At 37.9% G+C, this 18,394-nt stretch overlaps 1 protein-coding gene across 1 annotated transcript; it reads left to right on the plus strand.

Annotated features, from left to right (window-relative positions):
• Positions 1–6,511: 6,511 nt before the first annotated feature.
• Positions 6,512–8,517, plus strand: LOC135735455 (2-oxoglutarate receptor 1-like). Its single transcript, XM_065253880.1, has 2 exons — positions 6,512–6,942; positions 7,288–8,517. The coding sequence occupies exon 2, from the start codon at positions 7,296–7,298 to the stop codon at positions 8,283–8,285; it is 990 nt and encodes a 329-aa protein (XP_065109952.1). The 5' UTR covers positions 6,512–6,942; positions 7,288–7,295; the 3' UTR covers positions 8,286–8,517.
• Positions 8,518–18,394: the final 9,877 nt, after the last annotated feature.

The following is an 18,394-nucleotide window of genomic DNA, read 5'->3' on the forward strand; positions in this document are numbered from 1 at the left end:
CGTGTGCTTCTTGGATATTATTACAACAAACTGTGTATCAACGAATCGGAAAGCGAGGTGAACAACTAGAAAAATAACACTTGATCATAATGAAACTTTTATTTTGTCATGGACACACAGACTTTCATCCGACTGTGCAGAGTGCCCGTTATCAGGCGGAGATTACTGTGTCTATTAGTCATTATACATCATTACGAGATTAAATTGATGATTTTTATCAAATCAACCTACGCCATTGCGGCTACACTGTAGGACCTACGCACAACTATAACGAGCCCTTTATTGCATTATTACTGCTAACGATTATTCAATTAATTGATCATTAATTTAAACAATCATCTAATATGGGAAATTACATACATTGACATCCCTATACACGATGTATCTACAGAAGAGTCAAGTTTTAAATAGGAAAAATATTGAAACTCTTTGGTCATTTTTGAGTGTGATGCTAATGGTCTAATCAGATTCAATGGATTATGCTAAGCTATGCTAAAAGTGGTACCGCCGACCCAGATATCAGCTGAATGGTAAATATCAAATGTTTAAGGGGGAGCTGGAAAATGAGCATATTTTCATAAAAAGAAAGTTTAAAAGAAAGTTTAGCAAGCATTGCACCTCATAACCTCTGAATGTAAATTTTCTCAGCAAAACATTTCTTCTACGAGGAAGCTATTACTTACTATTGAGCATGAACGAGAAGGAAGAAAATACTTCTGCATATTCATTCAAAGTGTAAAAAAACACTTATTTCATTTTTTTAAAGTGAATTAATCTAGAAAACAAAATGAAATTAACTTCCTAAAAGTGTAGGATTTCACAACAGTTTGAACTGTGGGGAACTGAAGTTAGATAAGGTTGATTTGATGTTTATCATCATTCTGCATACATGAAAACAATGAATTAACTGAATGATGTTTCTGCATTGCAAACTACATAACATAAAGGCCTGGTTTCATAGACAAGGCTTAGCTTAAGCCAGCACTAGGCTTTAGTTAAATTAACATGTTTAAGCATCTGTCAGTGCAGGTTAATTTCAGTTGAGACAGCTCAATTATGTTTTAATCTAGGACTAACCGTAAGCAAGATACATGACGTGAAATGTCAGAAAACTGGACTGACACAGATATCGGGTAAGTTAACTCATCACTTACGGCACTGAAGCGGAGATCATTCAGCAGCATAAAAGAATATTGAGTCACATGCTCATTTGAGCTTATATTAAACAAAAATGCCAGCATGTCATCCATAACAGATATATCGTTCAGCTCCTCAAAACGAGGATTTTAAATGCATATTAACAACCACTATGAGAAATGTCTGAAAACTGGATTAAAGCAGAGATCAGGGAGCTCGTCAAATATCCACTCTGAAGCTGAAATCATTCACCAGCATAGAACGGCGCATCACGCGCTCCTTTATAGTATTATCATAAACAAAAATGCACGCGAGTGGTTTCTGGAGAGAGAAATAATAAATAATATGCAAACTTCAGATGCTACGTAGAAGGTCCAAACTTTTGGGTGGTACAGTAATTCTGTGTGATTCAAAACATTTTAGTATTTATTATTTACCATGCATCTTCTTTAATTAACATTTTAATGTATATTTCTTATCATTTGTTTTATGTAGCCTATAGTGCTTTGGCAATATTATAACCAAACACAAACAAGCCAATAAAGTGTTTTTACTGTAAGAAATATAATTGAATATGAGATTTGTGCACTCTAGTGGTTAAACAAGAGAACTTCCCAAAAGATGCATCGTCCTGTGCTTTAACACACAGCTTTCATGATGTATTTTGCACTTAGTATTATAAGGTCTATTAAATGGTGCACTATCTGTCTTATGAGTTTAAGTCTATATTTTAATATATTTCAAAAAAGACTGCAGGGTTTCCATCACTACTGTATTTTCTACTGAGCCCCAGTAGTCTAAACCAGGGGTTCTCAAACTTTTTGGTATCAGGGGAAAAACATTTACAAGGACCCCCTTATTATAAAAGTTTTTAAGCATATGCTTACCACAATTTGCATTTTGTCAACAATCAAAAACATTTAAGTCAAAAGTAGCAAGACTAGAATAGCAAGTTTGCTTTCCATAAATTCTCTTTTTAATAATACAGCACAAAATTCATATCAAATTATTTTGCAGACCCTTTCCCTAAAGATTAGGGACCACCAGGGGTCCCCGGAAAGTCAAGCACTGCACTGACAACAATGCTAAATGATACAGCTTGTTTTAAATGAAAGAAAAGTAACAAACAAACTATTATGATTATGAACTATAAAAAACAGAACCTTACAAATGTTTTAAACACCTGAACAAATTCAAAACCAGGCATGACAACAGCAAACATAAAAGGTGTATTTCAATATTTTTAAGAAAATATTTTTCTGTTTTGCATATTACTAAATTCACGTATTGCATACAGTAACGTTAACACATGTCTGTGTATCATTTCTAAGGACATATAATAAATAAATTAATCACTTTACTATAGTTTGGTTAGTCTTCACAATCTGGGTCCTGAAGCAAGACCTTTAATAAATAAAACAGGACCTTTGTATAATATATATATATATTTAAATTCATACATTTTAATTGTATGAATCTGTATTGTTCATCTTTTAAATAAACTAGATTTTAAACATTTAAAATGAACATTTATATTACAACCCCACCCCGTAGTGCCACCATGGACCTTTAGAGGGCAGCAAAACCCGCTTGGTAAACAAGCAGCAATGGAAAATATATGCCCAGACTCCATTGATCTCACAAATTCAAAAAAGTATATACTTCTCTGGTGTTAATAAAGTATATACTAAGTAGGATACTGCAGTGCTAGATAAACTTTGTAATGGAGCTGACACACTGAAGCAGACGAGACGACTGATGCTGACATTGCAAAAATAAGCTACAGCAAGTGTAAATTTACCTTTTAAAGTGTTTTATGGAAATACCACGCTATGCTAATTACTAAATTCAATGTATTTTCATGGTCATTATACAGTATATGTAATAACAGTGTACCAAACAATTCATGACATTTTTCAGCAAAAAAAAGAAAAAATGCTTCCGTGTTCCATTAAATCATTTAAAGATGATATTCATGGCTGACAAACGACAGGTATCTGCAGACTTTTTTTATATATTTAATGTCAATGTTGCATTTCCGTCCTGTTATTGCTTTAATGAGGGAGAAACCGCTGCAAACGATTGAATCCGCGCGTGCGCTGTTGGAATGACTCAAACTGAATCGCGAACCGACTCAGTTGAACCACATCGCTACTGTCATGAAAAATACTTTACTAATTTCTACTGTTTATGATTTGAGCTTTTATTGTTGTTTGTTAAGAGTTTTATGGTATAAGCTGCATAAGTAAACAAAGCTACATTTTTTTGTCTTGACCTTAAGTTAAGTTTATATATCGATGGAAAATTAACGTGTTCGGACTTAATGTTCTACAGAGCTAGGACTGCACCAAGTGCTGTTGGTCACTCACACTGCCATGAAAGTAGCTAAACGTGCCATTTGGGTGCATGCAACAAAATGCAGAAAGGTCAAAAGTGAACCAACTGTGGAACACACACACAAAGAAATAGCCACTGATTGGAAAAGAGAAAGATTACATCAGGATCATCATGAAACTGTTAAGTTAACAAATAAGTTAACAAAGCTACACTCTTAAAACGAATGTGTTGAAATAACACATCTTGTGTCAACACATATACCTGTAACACATCTTGTGTCAACACATCTATGTGTTGTTATAAGTAAAAATGGCCGCTTTAGGAAATTACTTATTATGGTTACAAAACAGCTTTCTGGACCTACACGCAGGAAACGATGATGAAAAACTGCAATATATGTCAGCTCTGTCAAGGGTTGCATGCAAAAAATGCTGTCATAAAATACAAATGTACTTAGAGCTCTGAGAAAATCACTTGAATCTGAGTATCGTTAGCATAACAATGATGTGAAATAATATATTTTCTCATGAAAGGGGAATATATAAAAAGAAAATAAAAGAGGTTCCCAAGAGACCTCTGAGGGATTCACCCCTTTCAATCCAAGCCTGTGGGACTTTTTAATGTGTGTTTTATTGTCTAGCACAAAGATCACAGAAATATACAGGTAACAACACATCTTTCACATCATATATATTTAGTCATTAAGCAGCTTTTGTCCAAAGCGACTTACAAATGAGGTAAACAATAGAAGCAATTATAGCAACACAAAACCAGCAATACATAAGTGCACTGGAAATAGTCACATTAAGTCTAACACAGTATACACAGCCATGGGTTGGGTTATTAATTTAAAAAAAAAATGTACAGATAGAGAGGCGTGATGTTTGTCTGGCAAGACCACTCTTGCCACTGCATTCTGAATCATCTGTAGGGGTTTGGTTGTGCAGGCTGGAAGTCCAGCCAGTACCGCATTGCAGTAGTCCAGCCTGGACAGGACAAGAGCTTGGACTAGGACCTGCGTAGCATGCTCATTAAGGAAAGGTTTCATTTTCCTAATATTGTAGATGATGAATCTACAAGAGTGGGCGGTGCTGGCAACATGCTCTGTGAAACTAAGCTGATCATCAATGACCACTCTCAGGCTTCTGGCTGTCCTGGAAGGCGTGATGGTCGAGGAACCTAGCTGAATGGAAAGGTTGTGATGAATCTTTGGTTCAGATAATATGACAATTAGTTTTGTCTTCACAAGGTTAAGCTGGAGATGGTGATCCTTCATCCAGAGTGAAATGTCCCACAGGCATGCTGAGATGCAGGTAGAAACCGTGGGATCATCAGGGTGGAACGAAAAGTGGAGTTGAGTGTCATCCGCATAGCAGTGTTAGGAAAAGGAATGCTTTCGAATGACAGAACCCAGGGATGTCATGTATATCGAAAAGAGTAGTGGTCCAAGCACAGAGCCTTGAGGTACCCCGGTATTGAGACATTGGGGTTCGTAGATGTCACCTCTCCAGGATACCCTAAATGACCTACCTGAGATGTACGACTTGAACCATAGAAGCACTGTGTCAGAGACACCTACAGCCATGAAAATTGACAGGAGAATGTGTAGATTGACTGTGTCAAAGGAAGCAGATAGATCCAGTAAGATCAGCACAGATGATTTGGAGGCTGCCCTTGCCTGCCTTAGGGCTTCAATGACTGAGAGCAGCACAGTCTTAGTGGAGTGATCGCTTTTGAAACCAGACTGATTGCTATCCAGGAGGTTATTTTATGTGAAGTACACCACGTGTTCGAGTCTTTGCAATGAAGGAAAGAAGAGAAACGGGCCTGTAGTTCTCTAGCATAGAAGTTTGAGTGTTGGTTTCTTTAGCCACCAGCGGGGTTATCCGAGCCTCTTCGAATCATAATATATTGTTACATTTATATAGCGCTTTTCTGCAGCACTCAAAGCGCTTAAAACTAGGGCTGTGCAAAAAAATATCGATACAGCTAACTATCGTGATACATTTCCCCCCGATATTTAAAACTCTTCTATATGTATTTAAAAAAAAACATCAAATCCCTCTGTGTGCTTCAAGCGAAACTCCTCCGCCGCTGATGTAGTTGTCACTGTCCAGTTGTCTGTCATATATGACCATTCGGCCAATGTCTCAGAAGTTAGCGGGAGTGAGAAAATGGCAGAAAATGTAAAAAAACATGCAGCTTTCAAAGCCGACGTGTGGAAGCACTTTGGCTTTAAAAAAGTTTTTTTATTCAGCTCTATAGTTTTTGATAAAAAAAAAAAGTATTGCAATGTTTCGCAGCATGCAATGTACCATACCGTGATACATTGTATCATGGCCCATGTATTGTGATAAGTATCGTATCGCGAGGCCCTTGCCAATACCCAGCCCTACTTAACATATGAACAGGGAAATCTTCTCAACCACCACCAATGTGCAGCATCCACCTAAATGCTGCGAGGAAGATACCAGTGGAAAGAGATGAATTGATAATGTGTGTGAGAGCAGGGAAAACTGATGGAGAGATGGCCTAAAGGAGATGGGTGGATATGGGATCTAGCAGGCAGGTAGTCGAGTTGTTAGAAGCAAATACCTTGGAAATGTCCGCATCAGATAGGAGAGAGAAGGAGGGAAGTGAGCATGCTTCAGAGGTTTGAGCATGCACAAGAATAGCATGGACAAGAAGCGGCGGCTAGGAGAACTGACTGCTGATAGTCTTCGTTTTCTTCACAAAGAAGGAAGCAAAATCATCAGCTGTTAAGTCAGATGAATGTGGGGGGGCAGGCGGACAAAGAAGAATAGAGAAGGTCATGAAGAGAGTGCGAGAGTCAGGTAAGCTGTTGATTTTTGAGTATTGTGTCTTAGCAGAGGAAACATCCGTGAAGAAGGAAGCAAGAAGAGACTGATAGAGACAGAGGTCAGCAGGATCTTTCAATCTGCGCCACTTCCTCTCTGCAGCCCTGAGTCTGGAGCGATGCTCACAGAGAAACCGAGATAGCCAAGGGGCAGATGGCCCGGGCCGGTCCAGATGTCAGAGGGAATAAACTGTCTAAGCAGGATGTAAGAGTGGAGCATAGGGTGTCTGTGGCATTATTTGTATCTTACAGAGAGAGTTAGTTGGGAGGGCGGAACGTTGCGCCAGAACGTGACCAATGGGGATTGTGTGCAGTGACTGGGGGAGTTAGGTCGAGCTCAAGAGTGAGGAGGAAGTGATCAGATTTGTGTAGTGGGGTGAGCTGGGTGTGGTAAAGGGAGGTTAGGTTGCCCCACCCGTAGTTCATTAAAAATCTTTTGTCTGTCTTTTCAGATGTATTTACACCTTAATTTAGACACCACAAAAAGGAAAGCAAATAAATAATTATCTGCAGAAGAAAGTCAAAGCTATGTGTGGAAGATAATTTAAACTCTGCTAGATCACCATAATCTTTTCATCTGCAGAGCCAGAGGTTGGTGGTGAAGTTTGATTGTAAGTAGTTATGTTTAATAAGTTTTACAAATATGTTTATGTTTACAGAATAAATGTGATATGGTGATATGGTATTTTGTTTAGTAAAACAAAAGTGTATAAAATAATATGATAATGTTATATTATCCCTCAAGTGATGTCGGGGATAAATTTATTTTAATATGGGCTGAAGACTGCATGCAGGTTCATGACTGTCTGAATTGAGAAAGGAATTATTACATGAAATCAGTTATAACTAAAAGCTTTCTCTGTGACTCATGTGACACAGAACCATTTTTGTAATTTCATTTGGATGAAGGTTTAACCCTTTATCTGTGTTCTCAATTTCCTTTTCTATTTCTGCAGTGAGAATCATGTCACAGAACAGTTTGAATGATAACTGCGTCCATGTGGATGATCTCATAAAGCGCTACTATCTGCCTGTCATGTACAGCATCATCTTTATCATTGGTATGGTGGGGAACATCACAGCTCTGGTGGTGTACGTGTTTAAAGTACGGCCATGGACTAACATCACCATCATCATGGTAAATCTTCTCGTCAGTGACCTTCTACTCATGTCCTCCTTGCCCTTCTTAGTTTACAACTACAACAACAATGACACCTGGACGCTGGGACTTGATATGTGTCGCTTCACGCGCTTTATCTTTCATTTTAACTTATACGGCAGCATCCTCTTCCTCACCTGTCTGTCCATCTTCCGCTACGTTGGAGTTGTTCGTCCGGCGCAGAAGGAGAAAATGAAGAAGATGCGCTGGGGTGTGCTGGCTTGTGTTTTGGTCTGGGTTGTTGTAGTGGCCATGATATCTCCAATCTTTAATAACTTTGAATTAAAACTCGAAAACAACAAAACCGAATGTCCGGACCTCGCCAGCAGTAACACAGACTTCGCCTGGCCGTATAGCTGGGTGCTGACTGTAGTGGGATATATATCGCCTCTAATCGTGATCTGTTTGTGTTACTGGCGTATTATGAGAAAGTTAGGGAAGGGTCCTCACACAAAGAGCAGGGTACGAATAAAGGCAAGAAGAGTTATTGTGTTGATATTGACCTGCTTTTTTGTGTGTTTCTTGCCTTTTCACGTACTACGAGCTTTGAGAATTTACACAAGGATCATGCCGAAAGTCACCTGCAGGTTGGACCACGGTGTGCATGCTGTATATGTGATATCAAGACCAATCCCTGTTCTTAACACAGTTTTTAACATGATGCTGTACACATTGTCTGGGGATTCCTTTAAACAGGCCTACATGGAGTTCTTTAGGTGTAAACAGCTCACGGAAAAGACTAAAGAGATCTGTAACGTGGCTGTGATCAGCAAATCCTCATCCGACTCACAGTAGTGTATGCTGTAAAAACGTCAATTTTTTTTTCAAATAAATATTTTTATGTTACCAATTTACATATATATGTATTTATATTTAATTATCGGCATAAATATTTCCTTAAATGAGCTGTTGGTAATGAAAAGTCACTCACTAAATCCATCATCTGAAAGACAGTAAAATGACCAATCGTCATTCACTCTTTAATGTACACTATAAAAATAACCTTGGTTTTGCAAGTCAATTCAATCTACTAAAAAATGACTTCCTTACTTAGTATTTAAGTCTTTTTTTCAGTACAAATATCAAAAAATTCTTGACCTTAGAAAATAAGCTTAATAAAATTTAATTTAAGCATTTTTAGATATTTGTACTGAAAACAAGACATAATTTTGAATTGTTATAAGTTAACATAACTTATAAAAACAAGTTGAAATTAATTAACTTAATTAATTAAGTTAAAGTAACATAAAAATACATGTTGATTTGACATCATTTTTACAGCGTAGGCTAATGTTACATGGTGTTACACACAAAAACTTCAGTTTGCAGCATATATATTAATATATTACCAGGATATATTCGTATTATTAGAATATTAGAATGTGTTCATTTTTAAAACATTGTTTTGTGTTATCCTATTTAACACATTATATGTCATTTTGTGTTGATTTTATGTTCAAATAAATAAAAAGGACAACACAAGATGTGTTAAAACAACACAAAGTGTTTTGTTAAAAAACACACAATATGTGTTATTTTAAGTGTAAGTGTAAAAAAGTGTAGTTTCATGTTTTTCTGTATGTCTCTCATTTACTTAAATTACATTTGTGTTATATCCGCCACACTGCTGCCTTAAATTTTTGTTTAATCAACACTCTAAGAAAGGATGTGTTAGTTTAATTTTTTACACATATTTTTGTGTTATGCTTTTAACACATTGTGTGTCAATTTGTGCATAAATAAAATGCAAGTTGTGTTAAAAGAAACACACAAAGTGTTGTTTTAATAATAATACAGAGATGTGTGGATTCTGGGACAACGCATTTAGTAACTCAGATCAAGTCATGTCAACTGGCAAGAAATGAGTTGCTACAACTAGTAAAATAAAGTTGACTTATCTCAACTTTATTTTATCTTATAACAACTCATCTCTAGTCAAGATAAATATCGTAATAGTACTAGTAAGTTAAAAAGACTTGATCTGAGTTGATTAAACAAACAAAATTTTTTCATTTATGAAATGTGAATTTTTGCAGAGAAAAACTGTTGAGATGCATAAAATAGTAATATTTGTAAAGTTGTTTAAAAATACTCACATGCACTTTAAGTTTGTATCTTTGCTTTGTATACTGAAACAATTAAGACCTAATGATCAAGTAATTTGTAAATATATGTAACAATTTAAGATAGAATTGCAGTGGACTGTGTAAAGACTGCACTGTGTGATAACATACAAATCAAAATGTTATTTTGGTCACACCTGTCTGTTGTTCTTTCAGCATCTTATAAATAGAGACATTAAGTGACAGCTGTTTCATCATAGTATGTTGTTAATCTATGTAGTAAGGCTTAACGGTAAAAGAAGAGGAAGCTAGAAAAATATCAGGTTTCTTTTTTTGTCACAGATCGACTGAAATCAGGTTTCCCTGATATGCCACACAAATGTTTAGTGTTAAGTTTATTTTCTTTTTAAACTGATAACTTACATTGCTGTAAATAAGTAAAAATATCAAATTATATTAAACAATAAATGTTTGAAAAATCGCTAAACCTGTGTGAATGTTCATGGAATAAATGTAAAATAAGTTACCAAGATTTAGTACAGTATTTGGATGTCTGAGATCAATTTAGAGAATCCTTAAAGATTCCTAAAATCCTTGAGCAAAATAGCTTTTAAATAACCACTGCAATCAATGTTTAATTTCAATAAAATCAAAAGGTTTTGAGCCATACATTAGTCCTGCAGTGTGACTCCGTCTACGGTGACCTATGACAAAACCCTTATGAGTTTTCTTGCATGTGTCTGTGTTTAACAAGCCCTTAATGTTGTACAGTCTGACATGAATGACTACAATGCGATCATGCATGTATGGCTTATAGCAGGGATCATGTTTGTAAAGTCTAACACAGTGTTTCTCAACGTTATTCCTGGAGGCCCACTGCCCTGCACATTTTCTATGTCTCTCTCATCTAACACAATCAGTTCAGTTCATAGAGATCTCTACTAATGAGCTGATGATTTGAATCAGGTGTGTTAAACGAGGGAGACATAGGCTGTTTCTCAATATGCGTTCTTCAGCGATCTTGCGTCCTTGTGTCCTCGCTCTACGTCATCAACAGTCGAAGTTCAATTCCAATTCTCAAGAACGCAAGTACAGAGGACGCATGAAAATACCTTTCTTCTTGATATCGAGGATGCATCGAGTGCAGACTTGCGCGCTGAAATCTGGGGAGGTCACGTGACCAGCAGGAAGATCGCACACATCTCAATTCTCACAAGTGCGTTCTGTGTGCGACCTTCTGAGTTCGTTCTTCCAAGGTTGCCTGGCAAGACCAGTCTCCACGAGAACGCAAGTCCGTTCTTTGCATTCTTGGAATTGAGAAACAGCCCTACAAAATGTGCAGAGCAGTGTGCCTCCAGGAATAACGTTGAGAACCACTGGTCTAACATTAGGGATGCACGATATATCGGCTGACATATCGTTATCGGCCGATAACTGCTTATTTTTAATATTATCGTTATCGGTCCGATAAATGAAGCCGATAAATAATGGATTATTTCGGCTTGTTGAACCGCTTCATTTGCTCATTGCTGGGCATGTGGAGTTTTGATTGGTGCTTTCTGTGACGTGGCACGAAGATGACACGTGTTGCGCGCTTAATAAGAGTATGCTAGTCTAGCGCGAAGACAAGATGTCCGCGGTCTGGGAGTTTTTCGTCGTGAAAAAAGAAGACATCAAACTTGCAATTTGCAACGGCTGCAAATCTGAGGTAATGCGAGGGGGCAGTAAATCAAAAAACTTCAATACTACTAATCTAATAAGCCATCTGAAGTTTCGCCATCCCGAAATATATAAAGACTATCAGACGAAAATCACTGCCAAACAAACACCGTTACACACTACCAAATAGCCAGTACAACAAACACTTGACAGCACGAGGAAATTTAGCAAAGACAGTACTAAAGCAAAAGCGATCACACGCAAAGTTATGGAAATGATGGCAATGGATGACCAACCTTTTAGCATTGTTGATGATTTAGGATTTCGCCGGCTCATCGAATATATTGAACCGCGCTACTCCTTCCTTAACCGGAGTTACTTTGCTGACGTTTCGCTCCCTGCTCTATACAATGAAGTGGCAACTCACATCCACAAGCTTTTGGGGAAAAATGTGACTGATATAAGTTTTACTACTGACATATGAAGTTCTGACATAAGTCCGATGAGCATGTTGAGCCTTACTGCTCAGTGGATTGAGGAAAACTTTGAGACCAGGAGAGTACTGCTGCATGCACAAGAATACCCAGGCTCACACACAGGCGCTGCTATAGCAACTGCAATTGAGAGCATGTTAGCTCAGTGTAACGATAAATATGGTACATGTTGTTTTGCGAGATAATGGCCGAAACATTGTTAAAGGCATCGCAGAGTGTGGTTTGAGGGGTCTCAAAACTTAGCAAACATGTCTGAGGAACAGGGCAGCCACGTCATTACAGTCACGTGACTTCACGCTCGAGCCGGAAGAGAAGACAACGCTGAATAAAGTCGTAATTCTTGCTATTTTTGGACCAAACTGTATTTTCGATGCTTCAACACATTCTTACTGACCCACTGATGTCACATGGACTACTTTGATGATGTTTTTATTACCTTTCTGGACATGGAAACTGTACATAGATTTTCAATGGAGGAGACAAAAAGCTCTTGGACTAAATCTTACGTTAAAACATCTTAAACTGTGTTCCGAAGATGAACGGAGGTCTTCCGAGTTTAGAACAACTAAAGGGTAAGTCATTAATTACATTATTTTCAGTTTTGGGCGAACTATCCTTATTTAGTAGTCACGCTGTGCCCTTAGGGGGTGGGGGCGAAAACACAAGCTTTCCGTATACAGTAAATATACACACAGACAAACGCCCCCCGCTGCACGCTACTGTAGAATCTCCGGAAAAACAAGCAGATTTCAACCGCAAAATGTACGGTTTTAAATATACATAAACTGCTATCTCAAACATGGAGAGGCTTCTTTGTGATCTACAAACATAATATGTCAGATTACAAATTGCACATAGATGGCTGTACTGTGGTGCCATCTTCCACGGTTAGGAACTTAGGTGTGATGTTCGACAGCAACTTATCCTTTGATAGTCATATCGCCAACGTCTGCCGCACAGCATTCTTCCATCTTAGAAATATCTCAAAAATACGCCATATGCTGTCTACATCTGACGCAGAGAAGCTTATTCATGCTTTTATGACCTCTAGAATAGACTATTGTAACTCGCTACTCGGGGGATGCCATTCAAATCAGATCAACAAGCTTCAGCTAGTTCAAAACGCTTCTGCAAGGGTACTTACTCGATCTAAGAAGTATGACCACATAAGCCCAATTCTGGCATCTTTACACTGGCTACCAGTTAAATATCGCATCCAATTTAAAATATCACTAATCACCTACAAAGCTTTAAATGGCTTAGCACCCTCATATCTTAGAGAATTACTATCAGAATACAATCCATCACGCACACTACGGTCGCAAAATTCTGGCCTATTGATTATCCCTAGACTATCAAAAGTGTCTAAAAGTGGAAGATCCTTTTCCTACTTAGACCCTAAGCTCTGGAATGATTTACCAAGCGATGTCCGAGAATCAGACACAGTCGATCATTTTAAATCTAGACTTAAAACTTTTCTCTTCAACAAAGCATTCGCATAATTTGTCTAGTAAAGGTTCTTAACTCGCAATAGTTATTTTCACGGAACAAAGCACTCACGGTCATAACACAGACCAACCAAATAAATAAATAAAAACCTTTTCTACATGAACACTTAAAATGAATTGCATTAAATAGTTTGCCACCGTTTGCCACTGAACCTGCATTAACGACGACAGTGGGGCTTCCGGCCTTAGTCAAACGGTTTGGCACGTATGGTCGGGTTGCGATTTTGGTGCTTTCGTGTGTCTTGTGAATAGTATGCCATACAGACCCGTTTGCCACTGAACCTGCATTAACGACGACAGTGGGGCCTCCAGCCTTAGTCAAACGGGTTGGCACGTATGGTCGGGTTGCGATTTTGGCGCTATCGTAAGTCTTATGAATAGTAGTGTTGTGCCGATAGACGATAGTATCGTGTATCGACGATCGTCCGACATATCGCCAATGGCAGGCTTTCATGGCGATAGTCATGACGATAGTTGGCGAATGGTTGTTATTATCATCATCATCATAGTTTTGCATGCTTTTCCTCGCATGAGGGTTTGTGCTTCACTTTACGCGGAGAGCTTGTAGAGAGAGAGTTCCTTCTTGCACGCAGATGCACTTAATGCGCGCGTCTCGGACTCGTTCTAGCACCTAAATCCAGCGCGTGGATGAGCAGCTACGCTTCCCTCTGTCTCACATGCACGCGCTCTCGCATCTGTCCGAAGTCTAAACATAAACTGAAGTAGTAATCCTTATGTATTTGTGCGGTTTAATGCGTTTCATGCGAGCTGAGGCAAACTATTCCTTTTGTTTAAAATATAACCCGCTGCATATTGGCGCCACTCTCGCTTACGTGCAGATAGCTGCGCTCTGTCTGAACTTGAAGTCAGATAGTAATCCTGTTTATGATATGCTTTTCAAGGAGTTTTAGCAATACATCCCTCGTGTTTAAAATATGATTGTGTTCCGCTGGACCAGTGTGTTTAAAAAGGCACCTCTGAGAGCACCACTGCTTGACACGTGTAACCTTCTGCAACAGCACTAAACAAATGCATTTAATTATTTTTATGTGCGCTGCGTGTGTCTGCGCAGGTGCATGTTTTTACAGTCATTAAGTAATCGTGTTAAAAATCAGGATTATGATTTTTCCCATAATTGAGCAGCCCTATCTCTGACATTTCCTTGCACTAGAGAGGTTGTTAGCGCGCAGAGGGTTAAAACCAGCGCGTGTCCTGTTCTCGCTCTCTGGCACGCAAAGAGCGTCTGGGCTTTAATGACGCACTCAGATTAATGGCATTAGTTTTAAGAAAGATGCATTCATGACGGTGTTGCTCTTGTTCTTTTTTCCACCAATCAAGTCTTGTCATAAATGAACAAATAAATAAATGAGTAAACTACTGCCCCGCCCCCCGATACTATCGTGTATCGCCGATCTCACAGGCTGACGATAGGACGATCTCAAAATGGGGCATATCGCCCAACACTAATGAATAGTATGCCATACAGACCCGTTTGCCACTGAACCTGCATTAACGACGACAGTGGGGCCTCCAGCCTTAGTCAAACGGGTTGGTATGTATGGTCGGGTTGCGTTTTTCGCGCTTTCGTGTGTCTTGTGAATAGTATGCCATACAGACCCGTTTGCCACTGAACCTGCATTAACGACGACAGTGGGGCCTCTCAGCCTTAGTCAAACGGGTTGGCACGTATGGTCGGGTTGCGATTTTGGCGCTATCGTAAGTCTTATGAATAGTATGCCATACAGACCCGTTTGCCACTGAACCTGCATTAACGACGACAGTGGGGCTTCCGGCCTTAGTCAAACGGGTTAACACGTATGGTCGGGTTGCGATGTTTTTGGCGTTTTCTCCTGGTCCTGTAAATGGTATACAATATAGACCCGTTTGCCACTGAACCTGTATTAACGACGACAGTGGGGCTTTAGGCCTTAGTCAAACGGGTCGTCAGGTTTCATTTTCTCTTAAAGATCGGAAGGTGACCCTTATTTACCATATATACCCTCGCATTGGGCCCCCAATTTGCTAAATCCTCAACTATGGATAACATAATTATGCCGCAATATTTAGTCTGTCTGGAACTAAGCTGAGTTAAACCACATCACTGTGTGACACTTCAATACATATGAACGGCCGCTACGCTAATACGATTTTGTTTTTCTCTCCCTGTCTCGTCCTTGACCCGAGGACAACGAGACAAACAGACCCAGTCCCGGTAGATGTGAAAGTCGGCACACCTCTGATCTACTGGCTGTCCTTCAACGTTATGCCCAGCTGATACCTGACCAACGATCACCGGCAGAACCGCTTAATCTCCGCTAAATCTCCATTTCCGTTCTCCCAAGGGTTTTTCCCTCCTAGGACTTATTTTTCCTCGGATAAAAGCACGGGTTTTTTTTTCTCCTAGGGGGTTTTTCACCCCGGGGAGGCAGCCTTTTTGGGCTTCACCTAGCTTCCTCTTCTATACGTTGCTTTAGTAATACGTGCAATTATAATATTGAGTCATAGCCGCAGCAAATTTAACTGCTCATGCTTTCATGTATTTTGTTGTGCTATCTGTCGTTTTCTGTGCTTTTCACTGCTTCTATTTATGTAAAGCTGCTTTGAAACAATTGACTTTTGTGAAAAGCGCTATATAAATAAAATTGAATTGAATTGAATCTCAACTTACAGATTCTGCAATAAAACGAAAATCACAAATTTTGAAAAAAAAAATACTTTGTTTCTTATTTTCTCGAAACTTGTGCTGCCGACTTGTGTCACTGGTTTCCGTGACGGGTCACAAATGATTTAGAAATTTATATAAACTAACAAATTTAAAAGAATCCTGATACTTGCGCTCATCAAGCCTGGATTTATATGATCAAAAATCAGAATGATTTCTGATGGATTTTTGATCAAATAAACCCACAGATCGACATTTTTGATAAAATAAATGCAGGTATGATGAGCATGAGAGACTTCTTTCAAAAACATTAAAAATGGTAATGTGTCCAAACTATTGGGTGGTACAGTAATTCTGTGTGATTCAAAATATTTGTGTATTTATTATTTACCAAGCATCTTCTTTAATTAACATTTTAATGTATATTTCTTAACATTTGTTTTATGTATAGTGCTTTGGCAATATTATAACCAAACACAAACAAGCCAATAAAGTGCTTTTACTGTAAGAAAATATAATTGAATATGAGTTTTGTGCACTCTAGTGGTTTAACAGGAGAACTTCCCGAAAGAGGCGTCGTTAAACTCTGTGCTTTAAAAGGTGGGGTGCATGATTTTTGAGAAATGCTTTGGAAAAGGGAATCGGGCTGTGTGTTGTAGTTCTCAAGACCGGTCTCAAGACCACTTTTTAAAGGTCTTGGTCTCGTCTTGGAATCGACCACATTTTTACTCGTCTCGGATAAAGAGGACTCCGAATTTTATTTCAAGACCGGTCAAGACCACAACTGATGGCACATCACAAATTTATTTTTTATCATTAATTTTATGCAGTTTATTCAGGTTTGGCATATGATTTTGGCATTGTTTAAGCATTGTTTAAGTTTCTCCCAATGACAATTTTTTTCTAATTTTAATACTAAAAACACCTGCATTGTGTTAAGTGGATGGCAAGCCATGGAAAGACAGTTCAGAATAAATGGTTATGTTGATTTCAGCTCTTTAATGTTTGTTCACGTTGCGTATGTGTGGGGCGGGTCTATCAAAAGAAGGTCCAGATTTTATTGGGGTGGGGGTGTGTTTGTTATTTGATTTGTTGATTTCAAATGTCAAGTTTGGCTTTCAGAGATCATGCATCCCAACACACAGCTTTCATGATGTATTTTGCACTTAGTATTACTAGGTCTATTAAATGGTGTACTAACTGTCTTATGAGTTTAAAGGTATAGCGGAGGATTTTCTCGAATTTTAGAAAAGAACCGCCTTCTCCACTTTTTAAAAAAATGCAATTGCACAACACTCCTGATTGACAAGTAGGAGGACCAATAGTCTTGATGATCCACCCGGAAAAAGAAAATCCTCCGCAATACCTTTAAGTCTATACACTCAAAAAAATGATTCAAGCCCTTCTTAGAAATGACACATTAAAATTGTGTTCAATAAATGTAAAATACCTCATTAAGAGCAATAAGTATATATATTTAAATAGTATAACACAAAATAAATATGTACTATAATTTATTGATTTCTTTTTAATTGCGTTAACAAAATTAGATTGAGTTTGGGTTCTGGAAAAATAATTTCCCAGCATGCTTTGCATGCAACTGCTTTTGGAGAGTAATTTTTTTAATTAAGTGTTATTTTATGCATTTTTAGGTAAAGAGAAAGACTTGAGAAAGATGAGTTATTCAAACTATGCTAAATTGAGTTATTCAGACTACACTAAATTGAGTTGAGGCAACTAATTGAGTATTGCCATTTACTTTAAATTGAGTTGGACCAACTCAATATATTTTTATTGTGTAAAGCAGGTTTTTATGAGTTATGGGTACACATTCATATTGGATGGAAATCCTGCCCACAATTTTATTGAGTTAATCCAATGAATCATTTTTTGAGTGTATTTTAATTTAATCCAGAAATGCAAGGGTTCCCATCACTACTGTATTTTCTACTGAGCCCCAGTAGTCTAAACAAGGGGTTCACAAACTTTTTGGTATCAGGGGAAAAACATTTACAAGGACCCCCTTATTATAATTTTTTTTAAGCATATGCTATCAAAAACTTTTCTTATATTTGTCTGTTTTGCAAATTACTAAATTCACGTATTGCATACAGTAACGTTAACGCATGTCTGTGTATCATTTTTAAGGACATATAATAAATAAATAAATCACTTTACTACTGTTTGCTTAGTCTTCACAATCTAGGTCTTGAAGCAAGACCTTTAATAAATAAAACAGGACCTTTGTATAATATATATATTTTTAAATTCCTAAATTTTCATTGTATGGATTTGTATTGTCATCTTTTAAATAAACTAGATTTTAAACATTTAAAATGGACATTTTTATTACAACCCCACCCTGTAGTACCACCATGGACCTTTAGAGGGCAGCAAAACCCACTTGGTAAACAAGCAGCAATGGAAAATATATGCCCAGACTCAATTGATCTCACAAATTCAAAAAAGTATATACTTCTCTGGTGTTAATAAAGTATATACTAAGTAGGCTACTGCA

This window comes from Paramisgurnus dabryanus, chromosome 4 (genome assembly GCF_030506205.2).
Source record: "Paramisgurnus dabryanus chromosome 4, PD_genome_1.1, whole genome shotgun sequence".
Taxonomy (NCBI): domain Eukaryota; kingdom Metazoa; phylum Chordata; class Actinopteri; order Cypriniformes; family Cobitidae; genus Paramisgurnus; species Paramisgurnus dabryanus.

Bases quoted from the DNA above. Each gene is read 5' to 3' on its own strand.
- LOC135735455 (XM_065253880.1), top strand. From the start codon at position 7,296: ATGTCACAGAACAGTTTGAATGATAACTGCGTCCATGTGGATGATCTC.